Source organism: Metopolophium dirhodum, chromosome 7 (genome assembly GCF_019925205.1).
Source record: "Metopolophium dirhodum isolate CAU chromosome 7, ASM1992520v1, whole genome shotgun sequence".
Taxonomy (NCBI): Eukaryota; Metazoa; Arthropoda; class Insecta; order Hemiptera; family Aphididae; genus Metopolophium; species Metopolophium dirhodum.
This window is the reverse complement of record NC_083566.1, coordinates 17,264,154-17,291,298: the sequence shown is the minus strand read 5'-3', so window position 1 is coordinate 17,291,298 and position 27,145 is coordinate 17,264,154. Positions and strand designations below refer to the sequence as shown.

Genomic DNA, 27,145 nt, shown 5'->3' with positions numbered 1-27,145 from the left:
GGATATATTATGTAATGACAATTTACCTTCCTGCACAATATGCACAGCGCTAAGTGCTAACTGAGGTAATTAATAAATAAAATTTGTGAACCTGCAAATTACAATTATAAATTTATAGATGTTTGTTATATTTACAAGTTTAGTTTGTACTAGTCGATAGAAAAGTTACCTATAAAAAAAATGTATGAATAATTAATAATATAAACATAATACTATAGGTAAAGATATTATTATTTATTAATTTTATATTACAATACAGATATAATGGCAACTGGCAAAATCCAAATAGCTACAAATACAAAGAACATTTTTATAGGAAACAAAAATCGTTGATTTTCACAAAATAAAGTACGAAAAAAACATAGTTTATTATATTATATTATAATATTATATAAAAAGTACTAGGTAGATAGATACCAATAATATTTTACTTAGCACAGTAAATCACAAAATATTTATCAAAATCATATAATATACCTATTATAATATAGAGACGCTGAAAATGTGTTTTACCTATGAAATGTGTCAGTGACGTATTTACGGGGGGGGGGGGGGGGGTTGTCTTGGGGGGGATATGATTTTATCCAGTAGCCCCGCCAGTAAAGTTTTCGGAGTTCTAACTTAGGGACTCTAACTTTAGAGGCGGGGCTACTGGATACAATCATATTCCCTCATAACACAAAAACCTAAATACGCCACTGATACGTGTCATGTGATATAGTATGTACTTATTATAGTGGTTATCCTCGTTCGATATTACTATATTATTATTTCGATATTAATTTATTAGTTAATACTTAAAAGTGTAAATAATTGGTTTACGGAGGTGGATCATCATTCATCACTCATCGGTAGGCATTTTGTCAACGAGTTTTAGATTATGTTTCGGCCCCTCTGATGTCTTCTATAGTAGGTATAGGTAATTGGTATAATAGGTACATGTATTGCATAATATGGTAGGTACTAGGTATTATATAGGTACACACCTATTATACGTACAATATAGGTACCTAATAGGTACTACCTAAAAATATGTAATTATATTATATTTATTTTTTTTTTAGGGGAAAAAATATATCAACGATGTGTCGAAAGCGGCAAACCGTGAGGTGAATAGGTTCGCTGATAAAAATATAAAATATGTATTGATTTTTTTTGTCAAGTGTCTAGTGTCTGATGACAAGTGGAATGGAGCGGACGACGAGGACGAAGAAGTGGAAAAGAATGGGGCGGACGGTCGTTTCGACGACGGCGACTGTAGCTGATCGACGACAGTTCTCAAGAGCAAGAACAAGAACGCCAGACAAACGACAAACGACGGAGTCGAGGACCGACGGTCGGATCCGTTGGACACGTTGCACAGCGGCGACTCGCAACACGCCTGACACGCGTAGATCTTGATCCGTTCGCCGATCACGATGCACCCGTCCTCGCATTTGCCCGAACAGTTGCGTTCCAGTGACCAGAGCTGTTGGCCGGAAGTGGTGCTCTCGTTGCTCGTCGTGTACGAATATCGTTTCACCTGTGGACACCGCGCCCATGTCATTTTAGTTGTCAAAGTCATACCTACTAAATTATTGGTTACAATATATATTTTTTTATTTATTTTATTTGATTTCATATATGTTGGTACATAATATGTGAATACAGAACCCACTGAAAAGAAGACTCGAGTGGGGACGCAAAACCTACCAGAAGGCAAAAACCACAACAACAATTTTTTTGTCAGTCGGTTATTATATTTATTGAAAAACAAAATTCTTAAATGCTCGTTTCATTTGAAATGCCACTTGCTTAATTAATATTATTATATCATTGTAAGAAAAATCGAATTATTTACTACCTATAGTGATTTTAGATTCCGAGCCGAATGTAGAATGTATTGACTTAATAACGATGGATGTTTTTTTTTAGATTCTGAGCGGAGGCGAACAAATTTTTATTGCCGTGTGTGAAGACAATTTTTAGTTTTTTCTTATAGAAAAAATGCTGTATTCACCAACTTTGAGGAAGATTTATGGTAGCAAAATGGATCCAGTTGGTACTTTTGGGAGGTAGAAATTAAAAATTCTTAGTAGGCAGTAGGCACCTATAACCTACTATTTAATGATAATCAGAGAAAATAATACAATCATTTGTAAAAATTTTAATAACAATATTAAAATTTAAAATAATTGTTTGGTATAACCTTGGTTAATTACCCTTACCAATAAGTTAGACCATCTTCACCCAGAATCTTTTTTCGTCGCATACCTATAAAACCTACAAAAATGTAGGTACCTACATATCAACAAGCCTGGGCATTAACGAGTTAAAAAGTTAAAGTTAAGTTAAAAAGTTAATTTTATCTTAACTTTTTAACTTAACTAGTTACTTTTGGATATTCATTAACTTAACTATTAACTTATTAAATGTATTTTTTAATTAACGTGAAATCAACGAGTTGATTTTCATTTTACAGAATAAGTTAAGTTAATTTTTAAAAATTTTATATTTTTCCAATCACTCTGTACTTTAAAGAAACGCCCTGTATAGTGATACATCAGAAAATATTTTATAATAAAAGGTTTTATATTATTATTAAATAAATTAATTATATCAAGTAACAATAAAAATATAGACATAATAATATAGTCCCATTATGACTATATGGCATTATGATTTATGGGTATATTATTGTTATCGATAACCGAAGTCGCCATTTCGGGAAAAAAATATAAATCCAACAAGCCTAAAAATAAACAAAAACCAATTATCGATATTATGATTTTGTGTGATGTGGTCCTGAAATTTTACCAGTGTTCAGTTGTGAACCCTTGGTTATACACGAACGACACAAACAGTATGCAGTATGCACGTTTATAATTTATTAAAATATAATATACTATATAAAATATAATAACTATATCTATATTTATATGACTAAAATGTGTATGTTGAAATAATAAAATATTATATAATTATCCAACTATTTCAACTTATTTATTATCTTTTTCTTTAAATTATATGTTATATTTTAGTATTTTACTAAGTATGTAATACCTAGTACCTATCTATTTAATAAAATATTTAGTGATTATTTATTAAACACAGTAATATTCCATTTCAAACCCACACACACAAATAGTATCTGTTTTCAAGGCTTGATTAAATAATATTAATTCATTATTTTTAGGTATTTATTGACTACTTATTATATATAGGTAAGGTAATTACTGTTCTTTTTTTTGGAAATGAAAACTTCAATGAAGTTCAATAATATACTGTATAGAGTATAAACATTTTTTCTAGTCACAGTCCAAAAATTAGTTTTGGGTTTCAGGGTTTGTAAGAAAATAAAAATGCGTAAAAAAAATTAACTTTTTTTTAACTAAATAAAAAGTTAAAAAAAAATGTGTATTAACTTTTAACTTAACTGAGTTAACCTAAAATTAAATTAACTTTTAACTTTTAACTTATTGTTATTGGTGCATATTAACTTAACTTAACTGAGTTAAAAAAAATTATTAACTTGCCGACTTGCCCAGCCTTGCATATCAATATATCATTGAGTTCAAATTTAACACATTCATTACACTATTACAGGGCCTATACAATGATGATGTACACCCGATAGTCAACAACTATATAGGTACTATACAATACAGCGGTTACTTACTTGACAGCTTTTTTTAATATTAGGTATTACTATTTTTATGACAACCTATGTTTTTTATAATTTCATGATGAGCAGTAGATATTTTATGAAAACTTTGACTTATAAAATATATCATGATTGATATAGGGAATCGACGTGCAGTGTTCAAAATTATAATATGATAGTAAACTGCAGTAATAAAATTATTTTTTAGAGTGATAAATAATATCATATTAAATTAAATTAAGTTCAAAAACAATTCAGGATGGCGCACAAATGCACAATGTCCAAGTCGGAAACTATACTTCATTCGTATGTAAAGTCGACTGGTCACTGGCATCAAGATTCAATGAGCAACAAGTGATAAAATATCTTCATCTGAAAATAGTCGGTAAATACTAAATAGTGTGCTCTCGCGGACCGCTTTATATAGGTATTATGGAGTGACCCCCCCCCCCCCCGGATATCTGTACACATGCGTGACACGATTTCTTATTGGACGCTGTAAAAAGCAGTTATTGCTTCAGCTTTCAGCCCATGGCTTAAAGGGAAACGTTCACACGAATCGACTATGGATGAATACAATTATTTAAAGCACTAAAAAAATTAATGGATTTTCGAAAAATATTAGGTAACAAATTTGATTTATATTGGTGATAATCGAAATACGTTTGTAATAATATTAATTATGATATTTAATATTCTACAGCTTTCACTACCTACGCAAATGTAATATCAAGTGAATTCCCGCAAACAAGTTGAGAAACGACCTTTCTAAATGTAGTATATCAAATAAATAATATAGGAGTGGTCGAAAATAGTTAGGTACTAAAGTTAAATTTCTATTGGCAGCTATATCTTAAAAATATCAAGGCTGCAACTAGATTGCGCACAATCTAATTTTTACATGTAAAACCGGAACTTGTTTGGGCACAATTTATTATAAGGGTCAAGGAGAAATGACAATATAAATGTATAACGTGTTCGCACACACCATGATAATAATATAATATTGTAGGATAAAAGTAGGACTTGAATTTCGATGCATTAGCATATTTTTTTCTGGAATACTTAACACGATGCTTTCCAATGTTGCGGGCTATGAAATATGAATTCTACGAATTAATTTAAACGGCCATATAACAAATATTTAAGAATATGACTAGTAGTTTTTTACCTTACACATTGCATCAAAAGTAGGTAATATAAGTAATGTATAAGAAACTGTTGACCAAGTCACAAATTTATGGTCGATTAAAATTACTAGATTCACATGTTTAGAAAACGTACATAGTATCCGTAAGTATCCTTCTAATTCGGCAAAACTATAATAATTCATAACTATGAAGATGAATTTAGTGTTTCTACGAAAACAGCAAGTTTTCACGACCACGACAAAAACACTTGCAAAATACACGTGACGCCCACACAAAAGGAGCCGACCATAAGCGTGCGCAAAGGGGGGGGGGGCGGGTGGGCCTATGAAGATCGTCTATCACCGAATCTTGTCGCATAATAAATCCAGTTAAATACCTATAATATATTTTATAATACACAAGGTGTTCAAAAACTTTGGAAGTTCTTTAATTATTACTGTTTACATATTATTATGCCTACCTGAACGGTTTATACCTAGCAATAACAGATAAAACTGCTGCGCATTTATTAGGTAAAATTTTTAATCACCTCATTAATTATAACATACTATTGTTTATCAGTCGAATGAAAGTTTCCTAACTTTTTGAACACCCTTTATATAGTATATACTATATATTATGCATAGTATATTTTACAAACATATTAAATATAATAAATTATTTATTTATATACTTTTTTATAAAAATTAGTGAATCGATATTAGATTAAATTTAGTAAGACGTGTGGTATATAAATTTGCTCAGCATTTTCAGATGGGTTATTATTTTTGGTTTGGTAGATATTTTCATGTTATTTGGATTCATATGAATTCATATCACCACCACCCATGCTCATTAAATCTAATATTGACTACACTAATTTTCATTATGCAGCCAAAAATCGATTTTAAATATTATCTAAGAAATCAAGTGATATCAAAATCAAATATTTTTTTCAATAATATTTAAAATGTATATTGAAATTAAAAAAATTGTATTCAAAATGTATACTAAAATCATAATTGTTTTATAATTTTTATAATGTACAAATCGATTTAAAATTTGAAAATCAAAAATAGCTGATATAGGTCTATAATGTTGTTCATATTATGTAGGTAATAATAAATAACTAATATTTTGTTTTCTTAGGCCGTCCGAATACAGCTGCAGACAAAGACCTCTGGACTTCAAAAAACATCGAACTTTCTTTAAAAAAGAAAAAAATGCTAATGTATAGTTTCTCTTATTATTCCCCGTTACCGCGGTCGTTTTAATTTTTTCGTTTCACATATTAATATGGGACAGATGTGAAACGACACAATATCTTACGAAAAGTACGTCGTATACTCGTTGTCTTATAGTTATGAACACAATGAAAAAAAAAATAATAGCGATAGGCGATGTAATATACATATACTCGAGCAAACGCGTCGACTCTCAAAGGAAAGAAATTCTTCTTAGGATCTTTTTTTTTTTACTCGATTACATTTCGTTTTAGCCGTAGTTATTGTAGGATCGGATTTCGGATGACAACAATTGCGGTTTACGAATTATAAAATGTCTCAAACGCTCTCCCGAACGCTATGTCAACCACGCTACGACCTTTGTCGGCTATAAACTTAAAACAGCTTTACTTCATAAACGTCTCGTGTTTTCAAAGGAAGATTATGTTTAGCCTATATTAAACATTTCGTTATTATGGGTGTATTGTAAAAATCGTCTTTTGTCATACTTTTAACAACCATTATGATTATTACAACTTCAATATAGTGTTATGGAACCGTGGTTCCAACACAAATAATTCAACGCACGATTAGATCAATATTAATTATAGGTTTTATTTCGGGTATTAACTTTAACTAGTTGTGTAAATATTATAAAATGTTCTTCTTAAACATACGTTATGTATAATGCTCTGTTCTAATACGACTGACTAACCTCCTCCAGTCCTCCCTGTGTGTCGGCCTACGGTTCAGCCGGACGCCGAATCGCCTAGTCAGCGGATTCCTGTCAACGAGCTGTCGACCAACACACTATCCTTATACTGTTAATATTATATTATATGTGAACACAATATAATATAATATTATTCAGGGGTTCACAACAATAGTTATATTATCGTCAACCATGTTGGGGAACGTAATATTCAAAAATGTATTATAACGCATATGATGTTTTCGTTATTGTATTATTTTATACTACAGATATCTTAGCAAATAAGATCGTAGATTCGGCGTAAAATATCCAATGAAAATGTTGACCGATACTAGTAGCCAAGCAGTTGGTATAATATTATGCAGTCATATATACCTACATAATAATATTTTTATTCGATATTATAGGTACATTATCGGCTGGTGTTTTTTGTACATTTAATACAATATTAATATACTGTGGTAAACTGACAATCGGGTTGATTGTGTGGTTTACCGGGTTGCAGGTAGCAAGACCGGGGAGAAGAGGATTTCGTCTTGTTGATTGAAATAATAAAACTTGTTGAGTTGTAAAAGACATTTATTTAAGATTTACTCTAGTGAAAATTATTTTAAGTCCAAATAATATAACTCTGGTGCTGAGTGTCGTGAAGATGCTTGTGATGGCAATGGGCCGTGTGCACGTCTGATTACAGGCCGTTTTAGGTCTGCTTTTATAAGGGTCTCCTTCTCCCCTACCTCCCCCCATGCCTATCGACTTATCCGTATTGCTCAAAGAGTGCTATTTATATCCTGCACGCTTGTTGTGCAAAAAGTCCTATCACTGTGTCCATGGTTGTCAATCATTTATTAGATACTACTTTCCTGTTTCTATTTATGTACGTTATATATATATATATATATATATGCCCAGTTCCCATTGTTTTATAGGCGATTGACAATTTCGTATATCTGATGTGGTTTTTTCTAAATATAACTTATTAGGTAATGTAATTGGTGGTTTATAATGGATTTCCAATTAACCTCCTTGACTATCTTAGTTGTGTATCTTATTTCTATTATTTATTATACCTGTCTATTAATTACCTATGTTCCTTATTTGATTTACATTGCCGTAATAATTATATTTGCATTATTTATTATATCTGCATGTTATCTGCTTATACTTATTATTTGGTATACGTAGGAGTAAACGGATATCATTCGTTACAATTAGGGTTTTAAAATTTCATGAAATATTTCATTTCCATGAAAAATAAAAATAAAATGTTTATTATATCTTAAAGTTTATAGTCGTCAAATTCCAAGTGAACATTTTTAAAAGTTTGTTTGTTGTATGAAACAAAGAAAATATGTAAGATTTTTACATATAATTTATAAGTTGCTTAAGGGGATTCGATACCGTGATTTTCTGTTTTTGTCTAACACACGCGCGACATAGTATTTTAGACGTGTTTTTTGCCAAATATTCCAATTGATCTATTGAAGCGATAAGAATTCTGAAAACAGATATGAATTTTTCGTCAGGTCTACTTGAAATCGACTTTACCACATATTTGATATTATTCCCAAATTCCTAAAAATGTCATATTAAAAAAAGTATTTAAAAATGTTCATATTTTAATTTTTGGAGAAGTTAAAATCAAAAAAAGTGGGTAAGTGGAAGTCGCTCTGCTGTACAGTAGGTTACAAGTGGGTCACTGTAATGGCTGGTGTTAAATTTGAATTCAATGATATAATATCATTGTATAAGAAAAACGATTCTGAGCGAAAACGGTCAGTCGGCCTATGATATTACCAAGTATATTTGATGATATTATTGTGAATAAAGTAATTTATATATAACCTATTTACGTGGAGCCTTGTTTTAAATTTGCAATCCTTAGCTATAAAAGTTTAACATTTTAAACATTTTCAACTACAAAATAATTAATAAATTAAAAATTTGATAAATGTTGTCAAAATTTGAACTTTAAATGCTTATAAAAAAAAATTGTGCCTATGTATTTTTAATATTTTTCAACTGCTATTAGAACGATATATCAGGAGCCTTATATTAAATTTTCACGGTTTTTTACCCAACAAATAAAAATTTATTGATATTTATAGAAAAAAAACTAAAAAAATTGAAAAATGACAATGTCCGTAAACAGCTCAAAAAGAGTCAAAATATTTTCAACATTTTATGGTGTATAGAAAATGCTAATATGAACATTCAGTGAAATTTTCAAGTATCTACAGTCATTCGTTTTTTAATTACAATAAAATAAGAAAATTGTTACATGAGAAATCGAGTGAATATCAAATGTTGTAAAAATATAAATTTCAGACGCTCATAAAAATTTAATTTAAGTTTCTTGTAGACATTTTTTTTTTTGATTAAGGTAGACAAACTTATGAGTAATGTTATATTACATTTTCAAATCTTAGATTTAAAAAGAAAAATTTTTATGAATTCTCAACTCAAAATAATTTGCTAATTTTCGTGATTTTTCCGTATTTTGTCAAAATTTGAACTTTAAATGCTTATAAATAAAAACTGTGACTAAGGATTTTTAATTTTTTTCATCTGCCTTTGAAAAAATAACCTAGGAGCCTTCTATTAAATTTTCAAGCTTTTTTACTCAACAGATAAAATTTTATTGATATTTATAGAAAAAAAAACTAAAAAAATTGAAAACTGACAATGACCGTCAACAGCTCAAAAAGAGTCAAAATATTTTCAACATTTTATGGTGTATAGAAAATGCTAATATAAACATTCAGTGAAAATTTCATGTCCCTACGGTCATTTGTTTTAGAGTTACACCAAAAACCAAAATCGATTTTCTCGAAAACAGATTTTGCGTAAAAATTCCCGTTTTTCCTTAATTTTTCTTTTGTTTTTCACGTCGCTTGTGAAAACTACTGGGAAATTTTTACTTTTGACCCCCCAAAGTACCAACTAGATTCACTTTCCTATCAGAAAAGTTACTGTTGAAGAAAATCCAAGAACTTTTACTGTCCTAAAAGGTGATGACAGACACAAAAATAAAAATTTAAATTTAAAAAATAATAAAAAAAAACACATATCATTGTAAAATCAATACATTCATCGCTTCGCTCATAATCTTAAAAACACACATCATTGTAAAATCAATACATCCATCGTTCCACTCAGAATCTAAAATCAAAAATGTGGGATCGTCGATTTCAAGTAGACTTGACGACAAATTCAAATCTGTTTTTGGAATTCTTATCACTTCATTAGATCAATTGGTATGTTTGGCAAAAAACACGTCTAAAATCCTATGTCACGTGTGCGTTAGACAAAAACAGAAAATCACGGTATCGAATTCCTTTAACAAATATATAATATATCAAATTTAAACAATTCCTTTATCTCTTAAGTTACAAACTTATAAACCAACTCAACATCATGACATATTGTTGAGAGCCATGGCTCTGCGAATGCATATTATACTATATTATATTATATTCTAAGTATTAAATAAAAGAGTCCATAGCACCTTCACATAATCACATCACTCAGTCACATACACACACATATACGACTTTTGTACACCTAATAATTACTGAAAATATACACTATTATTTTATTTACTGGTTGAAATTGGCTTCAACATTATTTCAAACTATTATCTTTTGGATCACTGACAATACAACAATATTTTAAAACTCATAAAAAAAAATGTTTTTACTCTCAAAATAATGATAGGAATATTTTTCAGCACTACATATAGAATATACAAATATGAGATAATAAATCAATAAAAATAATATGTTTCTCTTTATTTCTAAGTGTGTAATCAATATATTATTTCTAATCATCTATAATCAAACACGTTTAAAAGAAGAGAAAATATTTTTCATAATTTCATTGAAATATATCAAGAGTGAAATTTTCTTTTTTTTAATTAAATTGTAACTGTTACAATACAATACGCGTTTCTCATTTAGTAGGTACCTATACCCACATATTATAAAATCATTTATTAACGAAGCCTTTATAATGTTGGAATTAATTAATAGGAAGACAGATGCAAAACTGTGTCGGTACACCACTACAATCAAATTGAAAATTATATGAAACCTGTGCATTATTTACTATTACTTCAGTTATTAATAATTTATCATAATCATATCATGTTATAATATTATAGAGTACTCCAAGGCGTCCAGTGTACACTGTATTTCTGCAATTAATATTATATTATTACGTAGGTAGATACCTATATATTATAACCTGCTCGTATAATATACAGTAAACGGTACGAGACGTCACACCTGGGTTGATCATATATATATATATTATATAATAATATTATGTATTATATTATATTATACTTTCCACGCAGTATATAATATTACAAGTTACATTCTTCATGATTGAATACTCAAAACCCTCAGAAGACAAGTTGTACATTCAGGACGGAAACGTAATATAAGAAAACGACGCGTGTCTGTATAATATGTGTGTATATATCAGTGGCACTCATTACGTGAATTTAATGTACCTAAGTCGACACCCATTCGAAAAGTAGTTACGGCCTACGGGTGGGTGTCAACAATAACTGAAAATCGCCAATATTGAAGTCGAACGAAACGACTTGTATAGTTGTATCTTTATTAAATACGTTTATTTAATTTATAACTTGGGTAGGTACCTAGTACAGTACTCCGTTAACATTCAAAAAAATTTAATCGACGCAAACCGACGGTCTCGTACTGAATCCAGAACACATCTATACATTGGTTTCAGGTTTATTTCGGGACTTCTTATGGCCTTGTAATATATATAATTATACGCATAAATACATACTATATGCGGTACCCCCCCCCCCCTTCTTCTATTTTATGTTCTTGTTGGTACCATCTGACGTAACTGCGTAATTTCTGTTTTCTTATTTTTATACACCTCATTTTATCTTGGTTTTAGATTATGAGCGGAGCGATGAATGAATGGATTTTACAACGATGTGTGTATTTTATTTTTTTTTGCACCTGTCATCTCTTTTTAGAACATTATCTTTTCTGATAGGAAAATGTGAATCTATTTGATACTTTGGGAGGTAAAAGTAAAAAATTCCCAATACTTTTCAAAAGCGCGGGGAAAAACAAAATAAAAATTGAGGAAAAACGGGAATTTTAACGCAAAATTGGTTTTCAACAAAACCGATTTTGGTTTTTGGTGTAACTCTAAAACGTATGACCGTTACAGATACATGTAATTTTCACTGGTTGTTTATATTCGTATTTTCTATACACGATACAATTTTCAAAACATTTCTATTTGTTTTGAACTGTTTACGGACATTTTCATATTCAAATTTTTTTAGTTTTTTTTTTCTATTAATGTGAATAAAATGTTATTTGATAGGTAAAAAAGTTTGAAAATTTAATGCAAATCTCCTAATATATTGCTACAATGATATTTGAAAAATATTAAAAATCCATAGTTACAATTTTTTTGTTCAAATCTTGACAAAATACGTAAAAATGACGAAAATAAGATTTGAAAATGTAATATAACATTACTCATAAGTTTGTCTACCTTAATCAAAAAAAAAAATGTCTACAAGAAACTTAAATTAAATTTTTATGAGCGTCTGAAATTTATATTTTTACAACATTTGATATTCACTCGATTTCTCATGTAACAATTTTCTTATTTTATTGTAATTAAAAAACGAATGACTATAGACACTTGAAAATTTCTTTGAATGTTTATATTAGCATTTTATATACACGATAAAATTTTGAAAATATTTTGACCTTTTTGAGCGGTTTACGGACATTGTCAGTTTTCAATTTTTTTATTTGGTTAGGTTTTTTTTTTTGTTGGGTAAAAAAGCTTGAAAATTTAATATAAGGCTCCTGATATATCGTTATAATAGCAGTTGAAAAATATTAAAAATACTGTAGTAAGCAAGTTACTACTTAACAATAAAACAAATTACACAGGTACATAAATTATACTATACTATAATTTAGATACTGTAATTCGGCATAAATCGGATAATAGAAACGGAGGTAAGGGTTCTTTCTGTATATTACATTTTAATGTCTTGGGTAAGAGACGGTAGATATTAGGAACTCACTGAACCATAATTTGCTCTGTATACGACAGATGTTCAAATATAAAAAATATATACCATATGATTATTTTGATTACAACGCTGTACGCTGTACGCGACGATAGTCATTATAAAAATATTAAAATCATATTAAAAAGATTATTTCAAATTTAATACACAGAATTATACTGGAAGTCATAATATGCGTGGGCTGGAACGATGTTTACACCAACCACATCCGTGAGCCGAGATACAGTATCTATAGGCAAGGGGTATGGGGAACTGCATATAAAAGGGAGCCCGAATCGGCCTGTTTTCAGACGTGTACTACCACCCATTAGTGCAAGCACCTTCACGCCACTCTGTACGAGCATTATTTTGGACTTAGAAAATTATCAACAATATAATAAAATTCACAATAAACAACAACTGTCTTTTAATTATTATCAACCACGACTACAACATCAAACAAATTGTCTGCGACCTGCATCTATAATATCTTGGCAGCCACTTATCTACTATCAGTACTACGATAGTAGGTACCAAGCTCCCGAGTATATTACAATACATAGGCACAATTTTTTTTATAAGCATTTAATGTTCAAATTTTGACAACATTTATCAAATTTATAATTTATTAATTATTTTGTAGTTAAAAATGTATAAAATGATCAATTTTTATAGCTAAGGATTGAAAATTTAAAAAAAGGTTTTACGTAAATAGGTTATATATAAATATTACTTTATTCACAATAATATCATCAAATAGGTATACTTGGTAATATCATAGGCTGACTGACCGTTTTCGCTCAGAATCGTTTTTCTAATACAATGATATTATATCATTGAATTCAAATGTAACACCATCCATTACAGTGACTCACTTGTCACATACTGTACAGCAGATCGACATCCACTTACCCACCTTTTTATTATTCATTATACCTGTCTGTTAATTACCTATGCTCATTATTTAATAGTAGTTAACGGATATTATCCGTTACACTATTCATTAATAATAATATTATACTTGATGAAAATGAAGTGTGCTGTTAAGTTTAGTGTATTTTGATTTTAATGGAAGTATAATACTGTTATAAACTAGCAATTGAATTAACTACTTAGTTTATAGGTTGCAGGTAGCAAGACCGTTGGTAAAGGATTTCTCAGGTAGGTTTGACAAAATAATTAGACTTTGTTGAAAAGTTAAGTTGTTTATTAAATTTCTTCTGCATAAAATACTCGTCCAAATTGACAAAGTTGTTATGTTGTCCCTCGTGAACCTTCACGTTCTTTCAGTTCGTCTGTACTATGGTGTAACACGTCTAGCCATCCGTCAATATTTAGATACTATGCATTATATATATATATATATATATTATATATATGTATATTTCATAACAATATCTAAATATTATATTCATATATTTATGATTTATGATTCAAGTGAAGTTGTAGGACCTATTTAAATGCGGTTTTAAGATCGCATTGCCCTCTCGTTATATTCCCATAGGCTTTCTAAAGGATATATGACTTTGATTTATTTAGTCGCATTTCTATGTGCTAATATTTATCTAGTCTTTATGTTGCCTAATGTAGCCGAAGGCGAAACGATCACAATAATATATCATGCGTATTATTGGGTTCATTACAAAACTACACAGATACAATAACGTTTTTATTTGAGTTTAGGTAAATATCAATATAATGTGATAGGCGTATATCATTAAAATGTTAACCCGCACTCAGCACGTTGGTATATTATTTCGATGTGATTATAGCCTATATAGGTATCATAATATAAAATACGGTTTTAGAATAATATGCGGTGCTGCAGATGGCTATACAAACTAAATTTCCTATAGTTTGATAATACATAATATAATTTTATAAGACCTAAGACATGTGTTAAGTCGCCACACATTGCAGCGGTGGCGGTAAAATTCTTTTATCTTGACTGTACCGACGAGGTGGTGGTAAATAATTGTGGTGCGGACTCGTTTTGCCGCCACCGATGCAGTGTGTGGGTTAACCTTTACGCATTCCTGGAAACGACCATAGAACAACATCCCAGGGTTATAGCCACAATATTATATTCGACTTACCCATGAAATAGTGCTCCTTTCGCATATTAATAAATATGCTACGCCTACAACTCCGGCCGTACGCATAATATCATGGTATTGTATTGTAAGGCAACTCGTACCAGTTGACGTACAATGGGAAATAGGATGAACTCGGGTGTAAAATAATTGTGTAGTCTTATTTGAATAATTTATGTTGTAATAATTTTATCATTCGGATAAACCACTTCAAAAATTGGTGCGATTATGACCGTAGTTATAATATTTCGCACACAATAATCCTAATCGTTCAGAAAAATATTCGGTTCACTCGTATATTTTTTTAAGTCCAAATTAATTCTGTTCGAAATATTCCAAGTCCAAATTATTGTTTTATTAAACTGACTGTCGTGTTAAGAGGTGCTCGTTTCAGTTTGGGTAAAACACGTCTGAAAACCGGCCGTTTCGGGGTCTCCTATACATAGTCCTACCTCTCTCCCCCAGCCTATCGATAAGAGTACCTATCTACGGATGCGGTTAGGTACATCCACAATCTTCTCGGAAATGCTTATAATATTACGGCCCACGCTCATCCCGTGTAGCTGCATTTTGATTATGAACCACGCAGTGCTATTTATTAGCATGATTGATTATTAATATATTATATTCTATTACAAATGCGTACAATATTATAATAACATTTCGTCGTTCCAAAGGTATTGTAATATTCTCGGTAACTTGGTACCTACTATCGTAGTTCTAATAGTAGATAAGTGGCTGCCAAGATATTATAGTTGCAGGTCGCAGACAATTTGTTTGATGTTGTAGTCGTGGTTGATAATAAATAAAAGACAGTTGTTGTTTATTGTGAATTTTATTATATTGTTGATAATTTTCTAAGTCCAAAATAATGCTCGTACAGAGTGGCGTGAAGGTGCTTGCACTAATGGGTGGTAGTACACGTCTGAAAACAGGCCGATTCGGGCTCCCTTTTATATGCAGTTCCCCGTACCCCTTGCCTATAGCTACTGTATCTCGACTCACGGATGTGATGTGTGTGACCATCGTTCCGGCCCACGCATTTTATGACTTCCAGTATAATTCTGTGTATTCGATTTGATATAATCGTTTTTAATATAATTTTAATATTTTTTATAATGACTATCGTTGCGTACAGTGTTGTAATCAAAATAATCATTCTACTGTTTCATATTTTTATATTTTGAACATTGTGGTATACAGAGCAATTATATGGTTCAATGAGTTCCTAATATCCGTTTCTCAAACAAGACATTAAAATGTAATATTATTTAATAAACAGAAGGAACCCTTATTTCCGTTTCTATTATCCGATATATGCCGAATTACAGTATCTAAATTATAGTATAGTATGATTATGTACCCGTGGGATTTGTTTTACTATTAAGTAGTAGCTTGCTTACTACAGTATATTATATTAATCTTGCTTATACGTATACGCACGTCTTAGTTGTACGTATATTACTATATTAACATTGTTAACCTTTGTCTTTCATCGTACCCCTTTCTTAAAAATGAATCTCTCCTTATTACTAATCAATCATAATACAACTGTTAATGTCATAAGTATAACTCCTCGTCGATGTATTCTGAGAATTATAATATTAAATATATCAAGTCGTCCTACGCTTCGCTGTACGCTAGGACTCGGCAATATTTTATTACATAATAATATAATTGTATTCAGGATCGTCTTAGCATTATGACTATACCCTGGGAAAGCAATTAAGAGTTATAACAATTTAACATATACTGCATATGGCAAAAGGGCCAACCGCAGAAAACTATATAATATGATGCAAGAGACAAGAGTAGAATACATACAGTGGGAAAGTCATCGGGTTTGGTGGATCTCAATAGTCTAATTTGGCACTATGACAAGACGAAACCCGCGTTTATCATATAGACCTGCTGCGGATACAGCTGAAAATCCATGGCCACACATGCAGGACCGTGGGTATAGCGAATACTGTAGCTAACTCAGGCCATCGACCATACACGGACCGTGGGAGCGGCAACACTATTCGTAAGAGACAAGTAGAGTAGAGGGGTAAGATCATGACATAATATCACGAACTCAAAAACACCGTCATCTGAATCTCTGGCAGATCGGACGCAACGTAATAATAAGTATAAAGAGTCAATTAATTAAAAAATTTAAAATATTAAAAATAATAATTATGTGTGATTGTATACATTTTTTTTTTAATCGTAATAATAGTAAGTATGAAGAGACAATTCATTTAAAATAATAATAATTAGGTATGTGTAATATAATGTGCCAGGTTCAAGGTCACCACCGGCTTATAGGTAGTTATGAGATTTAATCTATATACGGACTCAATTCAAAGATATTAATATAATAAGATTGACTCAATTCAAACACATAAAAGTAGCATGGAGTCAATTCAATATCACCGGACGCAACAAGTGTTTCGGGATGGTAGAAAAACATGTGTTGCGCACTTGCGTGGCACCTTTCTAGATGCTCACATTTCGACGGATCGAACTCCAAATAATTTGAAAACAGATGTTGTGCTTAAAAATATCTAAGAGAAGGAAAACATTTATCATTCATGCTGAAGTATATGATTAATCATCAATATGGATAATGGAATCGGCCGGGGCGGAAACGAGACGCCGTCGAAAACGTGCAGCATACCGCCAAACGAGATCGTTTCGTGATCGTGGGGGGTGATGGGACTGGTCGTGGACATTAATCGCCCGATATTTAGATGGCTTTCGGATATCGGGATACAATAGTGTATCACCGAAGTGTTACATTACAATTAGGTACCTAATACATTTATCTCATTAACAGTAATAATAATATTATGTCGTATTTACGGATGGCCAGAAGAGCATACGCTGGTTATGTGTACGTTTACGCAACAGTGGCACAACTAATGCCCCCCCTGCCACTCTTAATATGATTGAGCTCCCCCAAAAATATCCCTTATCGATTTAGATAGAAGCCTTCTATGGGATATTATTATTAATAAATAGTTTTGTTAGGTGAGCTCTAACCCACCCCCCCTCAGAATTTTAACCCTAGTTGCGCCTATATGTTACGCAATGGAGGGCAAGTTAATGAAAATAATGAACTCAAGTTAAGTTAAGAGAACACAAGATCGATAAGTCTAAAGTTAACAGTTAACAAACCATACATTTAACTCGATTAGTTAAAAGTTAATATGGAAAAAATATTAACTTAGGGGGATTTGATACTGTGATTTTCTGTTTTTGTCTAACACACGTGCGACATAGTATTTTAGACGTGTTTTTTGCCAAATATTCCAATTGATATATTGAAGCGATAAGAATTCTGAAAACAGATTTGAATTTTTCGTCAAGTCTACTTGAAATCAACTTTCCCACATATTTGATATTATTCCCCAAATTCCTAAAAATGTCATATTAAAAAAAGTATTTAAAAATGTTCATATTTTAATTTTTGGAGAAGTTAAAATCAAAAAATCAAAAATGTGGGAAAGTCGATTTTAAGTAGAATTGACGACGAATTAAAATCTGTTTTCAGAATTTTCATCACTTCATTAGATCAATGTTTGGCAAAGAATCCGTCAAAAATCCTATGTCACGCGTGTGTTAGACAAAAACAGAAAATAACGGTATATGGAATCCCCCTAATATGTAAATCAGCATGTCAGTACGTGACTGACATTCTTTCTGATTTCCTAAATTGTTAATAAACAATTTTATTGAATTTTTATCGCAACATACCATGTAAATACCTATTTTACTTTACATGATTATTAAATATTTAAACTATATTATACCTTCACATCTCAATTAATAATTTAACAAATATTAATTTTTTTATATCAAATATCAATTTAAGGTCATATACCATCATGCATATCTAATCTACTAAAATATATATATCCATGCCTACAGTTCACCAAAATCTATGTAAAAAAACGTATAAAAAAAACTGCTCTAAAAGTTGTGATATAATTTTATAAATAAGTCTTTGAACTATAGATGTAATTTATGTTAAAATAGTCGGAAAAATAATTGAACTTAGTTCAGCGACTTTAAAACACTTGATTAGTAATAATGCACTTCTTTAATGATTGTAGACTCTATTTTTAAGAAAAAAACAGAAATGTTTGTATGAAATATTACCTATAGTATATATTTTATTGACAATTTATTATAGAAAAAAAAACTAAAAAATTTGAAAGCTGAAAATATTTGTCAACAGCTCAAAATGAATCAAAATATTTTCAAAATGATATGGTCTATAGAAAATGAAAATATTCAGTCTATTTAAATGTTATGGTCTATTTTCATGTATCTACAGTTATTCGTTTTTGAATTACAACAAAATAAGAAAATGGCTACATGAGAAATCGAATGAATATCCAATGTTGTAAAAATATGAACTTCAAACGCTCATCAAAAATTAATTTGACTTTCTTGTAGATATTTTTTTTTTTTTTTTGATAAAGGTAGACAAACTTATGAGGAATCTTGTATTACATTTTTAAAAAGAAAAATATTTATGAATTTCTAACTCAAAATAATTTGCACATTTTCATGATCTGTATGTATTTTGTCGAGATTTGAACTTTAAATGCTTATAAAAAAATTGTGACTATGGATTTTTAATATTTTTTAAATGTCATTGTAACAATGTAACAACATATTAGGAGGTTTGTATTAAATTTTCAAGCTGTTTTATCCAACAATTAAAATTTTATTTACATTCATAGAAAAAAAACTAAAAAAATTGGAAACTATAAATGTCTTTAGACAGTTCAAAATAAATCAAAATATTTCGAAAATTGTATAGTGTATAAAAAATGCAGTGAGAATTCTATTGGTTTATCGGTTGAGTAGTATATTATAATTTGAATAATTCGATATGTACTATACACCACATTATTTTATTACGCATTATCGTTAGTTTAAAATATAAAAAATGTGTGTAATTTTAATATTATAGATACTACGTTGTGCTTAACGATTAACGAAACATGATACCTAATTTAGTAAAGTTATACGTATATTTTAGTTGCATTCGCACATTAGGTTTCCGGTTCTATACCCGTTGTTGGAAACGTATTTTCCCAATAATTATTACTTATTCGTAATCCTGTATGTTCACTGCTCGTCTGTTTATTTTATATCCTTGATGATAATTATCTACAGAGTGGTTTCGTCGATTGTTATTATTGTTAGCTATTACGTCGGACACAGCTGGTAACTACACGGGGTATGGCACGTATAAAAAGCGTTTGAAAAATATTTACGAACCAAAACACTTTAAAAATAATTTCAGTAAAGCACTGCTAATCAATAGGTATATTGATACCCTTATATAATATGTCATAACTCCTAATATGACGTGTACTTGGTGTGTACCTATTGTTCCATTGTATTATCATATTGATATCCATCAGCTGCAGCAGACACAGGCTGTCTCAATTGTTTTTACACGGCTCAGTGTTATCACCCGATAATAATATTTAAGGTCATTATTCTAATATTATTGTAGTTGTTTACCATGCATGTTTTTCTATCTCCTGTACATTTCGTAGAGAATCTCAAATACTCGTCCTTGTCTGTGAAATCACTGCAGCTTTTCCCGTTTACCATTGTATTGCACTCGTAACAAAACATGAGGTTTTCTTTTTCTAAAGCCGCGTTTGTCTGGTAGATTTTTCCTGACCAGTCCACTATGACAAAAGCGAACACAAAAATTAAAAAATTAAAAATAATTATTATATGTATACATTTTTATATTGATATATTAGGTATATACCTAAGCCGGAAAACGGGGCCTCGCTACAGCTATTATTTAAGGGGCTACATTTGGGCCATTTCCAATCTCGTATTAGCCGCCCGGGATCTATATGCGTTAGTTGTAGTATACGATTATTAGTGTGAGGGAAATGCGATGCGGATACCACTCACGTACGTAAAATATCAATTGAATTCAGCAGAAAAATGTACGAAGATCGTACGAAACACTTTCCGTTTTTAATTTTAATTATAATTTGAAAAAATGTATATTTTCTAGTTTTAATTTACAGTTCACAATAATATAAGATTACATTTTTTCAAAGAGTTTCGTACGATCTATAGACAATTTTCCGACGAGTTCAAATAAAAATCGGACAACGTAAACTAACTTTAGTTTTGTCAAAACTTATGGTCTTTTGAACTGAAATTGACGGCAGTAGTAAGGCCCCTTGAGGGAAATAAATATTATTAAGGGGTGGTTTACCTATACATTTACTTACCAAATACTGAAATACACCACTAATTAGATTTATATATAATATATACCCAATGCCTATAGCTTAAACTCTAAAGGCTTTAGATAATATTATATGTATATATACCTACTAATTATATATTTACGCAAAATATCACATTATCACGCGTATACAAGCTGGTATCAACGGTATATCACACATAATTATATTATTATATGTACTCACCGCACTGCGCCAATACAATGAAATTGTGAACGGTTATCAACAATTTCCAAGCCATATCATACGGCAGCGTTGTTCCCACTAGTCTACAAACGTAAAGTTATCAATCACTCAACTGTATAATAATAAAGACACAAGTCCGAGTGGTTTTCTCGGGGAAACGTTCCGTACTCTCGTCCGCGAGAACTTTTATTCGTTCATTTATCGTCTGGGAGAACGACGGATGATATTGTTTAACGTTACGACGACATCGGAAACAATATTGTTGTACACATGCACACGCCGTTTGGTTCCGTCAGATAGCGAGAAAATCGATATCCATCCCGCGGCCTTTCGCCGCCGGAGATCGCGTGCGTCTCCACAGCCTTGCGCAGTAGAGCGCTGAACGCCGCCAAAATAACATCAGCCGCGTTTTCGGGTATAATGACAGCAAATGCCGACGGCGCCTCCCCGTGGAGTATTCCGATGTACTATCTTTTTGAATGTAATTTCTTAACTATTTTTTTCAGTTCAATAAAATGTCTAAATGACATACAGTTTTTTTGTCACATTTTAAATATTATAAATTTATTTTTCCAAATTTTACATTTCTTTTAATACAATTTAATAACAGAAAATGGCTTTTTTGGATATTATTGCTATTTGACATTTTTTTCATGCATATTTTACAATTTTTGTGCATATTTACCTACATGCATAATTTTATTTTTTTAGCTCCTATAACTTCCAAGCACCATAGTTTTAACTTATAACTTATAATATACATATATACAGGCCACTATACTTTACAACAGCTTAAGCGCAAATGAAGTGTCAATTTAATTTATTTAAAATTACTTGAATGGTTTGTATATTTATTGCCACTATTCTAACGTTAGTTTATTGTTACTGTTACATTTTTCACCAATATCCATATGTAAGTATTAAAAAAAGTGAAGGTCCTAATTGAGTGTTGGCAGAAAAATCAACAGTACTTATTAAAATTAATTATTTTGAATAAAAATTCACTAGTGCGTGTGTTTAATAATTTAAATACTTAAAGTCTTATAATATTTCCATTAACAGTAAATTACTTTGTGGTGAAAGTAGGCCAAAAGAAAATATAGGCATATAAATATGTTTACTTTACATTTTTTTTATAAAATATTGTTTACTTTACAATATACTTAAATAAAAATAAATATAAATATAATATAGTATAAATACATTTTTGAAATTATTTTTTCATTAAGAGGACGCTACACCTGCATGTGTTGTCTCCGTTTTACAAAATGTACAACATAACAAAAACTGTTTTGTGAGGGAAAGAATCAAAGAACCGAGAAAGCTACAATCATAACTAAGAAACGAGATTTTCGCCACATAAAAAGAAGAACTTTGGCTGTGCAACGTTGTTTTTATTTTTTTTGATATCATTTATAAAAAAAAAGTTTTTCAAGTTATGTTTTTCTGCCAATATTTTATCAAATTGTGGTTATATGTCACTAGTTCCAATTTTCAAAATCACCTCCAAATGTTTGTCCGTCATGGCCGATCAATATTTTGATTTGATGTATTTCATTTTGGAAAAAGTTTGTTCGCACAAATAAGTTGTAGCAAATACAGATATATAATCAATAGCATTTTTTTTTTTAATTTGGATATTGTGTATCTGGTAGAAATTTATAAAAATCAACTAAAGTCTTTTCGCCACGTTTCATTTTCAGTGCATCATTACATTTGTGAATTTTAAATTGGTAGGTAAAGACTAAAAATGATATTTATAATAAATACACTGCACTGCACAGACGTAGCCGCATAGGTAAATTAACTAACGTTGTGAATTGATTTCGTCGTATCGCTCGTCAATGTGGCTAATCTCATTCATGTTGAGTTTAACTTATATAAATAACTAGATAAAATAATTTCAGCTCATAAATTATTATGATACGTGCTCGTATTGAATAGTCAATAATAAATACAATTATTATAGTACCTATATAATTATAATAATAAAGCTATAAAAATTTTTATTTTATAATTGGGTACGCCTCTTTCTTGTGTTATGACTTACGGCTGTTAAAAAGGCCCGTTTATAGGTATACATATTATAACCTATTATCATTTATTATACCAAAAAACGTTTGTTTTTATATAATGTTCCTAATCAAAGTCCCCCCTCCGAGATGTCTACGAATCAGCCGTTTTTTATCGTATTCAGCAGGCCCGATTCTATTAGCTATACAAATCTCAAGGAAGCTACAATGGGTGAAGTAAAAGTAAAACCGTCAGTCTAAAACCTAAAATTAATGTAGGTATTTAGGTAATTATTTATATATTTATTAATAATTTGGCAATTTGTATTGTTTAGTTAATATCTACACTGTATGTTCAGATGCAAATATTATTATAATTTACTCTAAAAATAATGTCGAAAATCAAAACTTGAACCATTCGGTTTACTAGTTATGAATTATGCTGATGAAGTATACATTATAGTTTTTATATTAATCAATTAATCTTAATTTTTTTGGTTAGTTAATCAAATTATTTATTTTAAAATTAATACAGACAATTATTAATTAATAATAACAATTAACATGTTCTGCACTCAAAAGTGTATGAGATCTTATTCGGCTGAGGATTTGGCTATAGTGTATTAGTAGCCAGTTAGGCTTTAGGTATTTCTGCATCATTTGTAAATCTATATCAATATAAGAACTAGTCAGTTGTTTTCTTTAACTACATACCAAATGCGTAATTATCGCAATTTCGAAGAATATCAATCAACAAGGGCAATAATAATTTTGACTAAAAAATGAATAGTGTGTCAAACGCCTAGGCGTTGTTACAGGTCAAGAATTCCTTGAAGGTAGGAACTATACTAATATACTAAATGATTAATGTCCGGCAGCTCAGAGTAATGGTTAAACACGACGCCATCATGTTCATCGATTATTATGCTAATTATTTAGAAGTATAATTAATAAATAGTTTGGAACAGAATTAATTTTGTTATTCCTAGAATCGCACCGAAAATACGGCCTTGTTAGTTAATACTTTAATAGTTACACTTGACAGGATATATTTAAATAAAAATACGAAAACAATAAGGGCGTCTAAAAAACAGGACGTAGAAGTCGCATCTACCGTAGTCCGCTCTGGACAACCGCTCAACCTTCACACCACTCACACATACGAGTTTTACAATACATTATTTTACATATAGTGTTTATATTAAATATAGCTGTCCCGTCTGCGATGCCCGTGCCAAAATTTGTTTTTTGATACCAAATATGTTTATGTAATATTTCTACTAATTATAATTATAATATATTATACAGATAACCAATGGAAACCACCAACCATTTAAATGAACAAAAAAATATTTTCATTCGTGAGCTAAAAAAAATTCATGTTTGAGCTATCCGTTAGGGGCTAAAAAAATAAGCTGTAACACTCTCCAAGTCTCACAGAATCTATTATTAATTTATTAAAAAGTTAAAACTTTTCAAAATCATAAGTGTTAACACTTAAATATATCATCTTGTATATTATGTTGTTGTAATAGTTAAATTATTAAAGTTTGTAACTATCGAGTTGAATGTCGAAAGCTATAAAAAAAATTAATAATTTTTAGCTTTTTCATTCATACCTATTTATATTACCTAGTATTAACTTTCACAGGTAATATTCATGTGATAATTTATAAAAAAAAGTTTTTATATGATGCTGATAATTTTTACTGATGTCGATTGTCGAATACATTGTTGTTGAAATGTACTGCAACGATACCAACAAATAGTCAATAACTACAGTAAATGTATAGTTTAGAGTGCTAAGAAAGTAGGTAGGACACCATGAGCATAAAAATATCAAATCGAAAAAAAAAATGTTACGTTCTTACCCAAGTAAATATTATATTATGTATTAGGTTTTTTCTAAAAGTAGTAAATTTCATATATCTGCAGTATGTTCAATATAATTTATACATTGTAAATTGGAATCAATGATTTCACTAGGTCGTTTAACTAAGTATTCACTATAGTAGTATGTTTGTTTAAAAATGTATCAATTTCATAAATTATGTGGGTATAAATATTTTCTATTATTACAGGTAACTTTTATCATTGTTTATATTATTTAATATAGTTTTACTAGTATTGTTTAATCAATTATGAGATAATTTAATAATTCATAATATGAATTTCTGGACACACGTACATGTATAATATATGTACGTGTGTCCAGAAAATCATAAAAATAAAAATAATTTTAATTTTACTATTGATTTGTTCAGATTAATTGTAAGGATTAATATTATATAAACATTAATATGAAGGTCAGGTAAATTATATGGGCACATCATTTTCAAATTATATTTTGAAGAGAAAACGCTCCGTAAAAGTACGTTTCATTGAATATTTACTATTTATTAATTTATTTTGGGCATACAAGGTTTATATCGATAGAAACTGTTGTATAAAGCATTCGTTCAATGTTGTATAAATGTATAATATATTGATTTAAGAATTTAAGAAGTAGAAACATGTAGGTATGTAGTATGTTGCTTACTTGCTTCCATACATACTGCAACATTATTAAAATTTAAAACTAGGTTAAGAAAATATTTATGTAATATAGAACAACATGTCAACATTTATAGTATAAGTTTATTATTATAAGGAATCTTAGTCAGTACATTTTATTGAACTAAAACCGATAATTATGTAACGACATATTATAAAACTAGGTTAACCTATGATATTTAAGAGATAATAAAAGACTAACCTAACCCAAACAACTCAATCGGAACTAATAAACACCCCAAAAAATATTTACTTCATGTGGGTACCTCCACATGTAGGCATAAAAGGAAACGAAATGGCCGACGAAGCAGCCTCCTTAGCTAGTCAAAACGTACACGACATCACCATTGATAAAATATCTTCCAACGACATTTTCACATCAATTAGACACAAAACCCTCAAGTCATGGCAACACATCTGGGACTCCATCCCCCAACAAACAAACTAAAGTACATAAAAAGTTCAATTAAACAATGGTGTACTCCCCTGAACCTCAGCCGACGTCAAAATATTGCCATCACTCGCATTAGAATCGGTCACACGTTTCTAACACACTCCTTCCTTATCAGCAATGACCAACCCCCTATATACAACACATGCCAAACTCGCATTACTTTAAGACATATTTTCGAAGAATGCCCAATATACGAGCCAACTCGCACTCCTCAACCTCCCTCCCAACATCAAAGAAGCCCTCAATGAAGAATCTACTCAAAAAACCATCCAATTCATCACCAAAGACAAACTTATTAATAAAATATAAATTAAGCCCATATATAATTGTAAACTTACTTAAATAACCTTTAATCAAATATGTTAATTCAACCTATAACTACTGTAATCTAATCTAATAATGTTATTCTTTTTATTTTTATTTTATTTTGTTTTGTCACTGTCGGCTAATAACCATAGCTCTTGAAGCCTGTAAATCTTTAAATAAAAAAAAATTAAAAAAAGACAGGGAGGTGTTTTCCGGTAGTGTAGAGTGTTGCGGAACTGGAAATATTATAAACAAAACAGAGACTAAATGACAAAATTGTACCTATAATATTGATTTATTTTAACTATGTGCCTGTTTTGTTTTATTTGGTATATTATGTACTATCGAAGTATTGGGACAAATAATTGAGCGTTTTAGATAATATAGGTACTAAACTAAACTTTTATAAGATAAGATAAAATTATTTTATTTTGTCGATATTTCAAATGGTCGTTATTTTGAAC

General features: G+C 30.0%; 1 protein-coding gene across 1 annotated transcript; it reads right to left on the bottom strand.

The window, feature by feature from the left end:
• Nucleotides 1-219: 219 nt before the first annotated feature.
• LOC132949347 (uncharacterized) lies at nt 220-21,662 on the bottom strand. Its single transcript, XM_061020197.1, has 3 exons — nt 21,357-21,662; nt 20,416-20,588; nt 220-1,522 (listed from the first exon to the last, which is right to left on the bottom strand). Exons 1-3 carry the CDS (start codon nt 21,409-21,411, stop codon nt 1,061-1,063), a joined length of 690 nt encoding a protein of 229 aa, XP_060876180.1. The 5' UTR covers nt 21,412-21,662; the 3' UTR covers nt 220-1,060.
• Nucleotides 21,663-27,145: the final 5,483 nt, after the last annotated feature.

Bases quoted from the DNA above. Each gene is read 5' to 3' on its own strand.
- LOC132949347 (XM_061020197.1), bottom strand. From the start codon at position 21,411: ATGGCTTGGAAATTGTTGATAACCGTTCACAATTTCATTGTATTGGCG. The intron at 20,589-21,356 runs GTGAGTACATAT...CTTTTGTCATAG, and splicing joins CATTGTATTGGCGCAGTGCG to TGGACTGGTCAGGAAAAATC. The intron at 1,523-20,415 runs GTAAACAACTAC...CGGTGTCCACAG, and splicing joins GAGATAGAAAAACATGCATG to GTGAAACGATATTCGTACAC.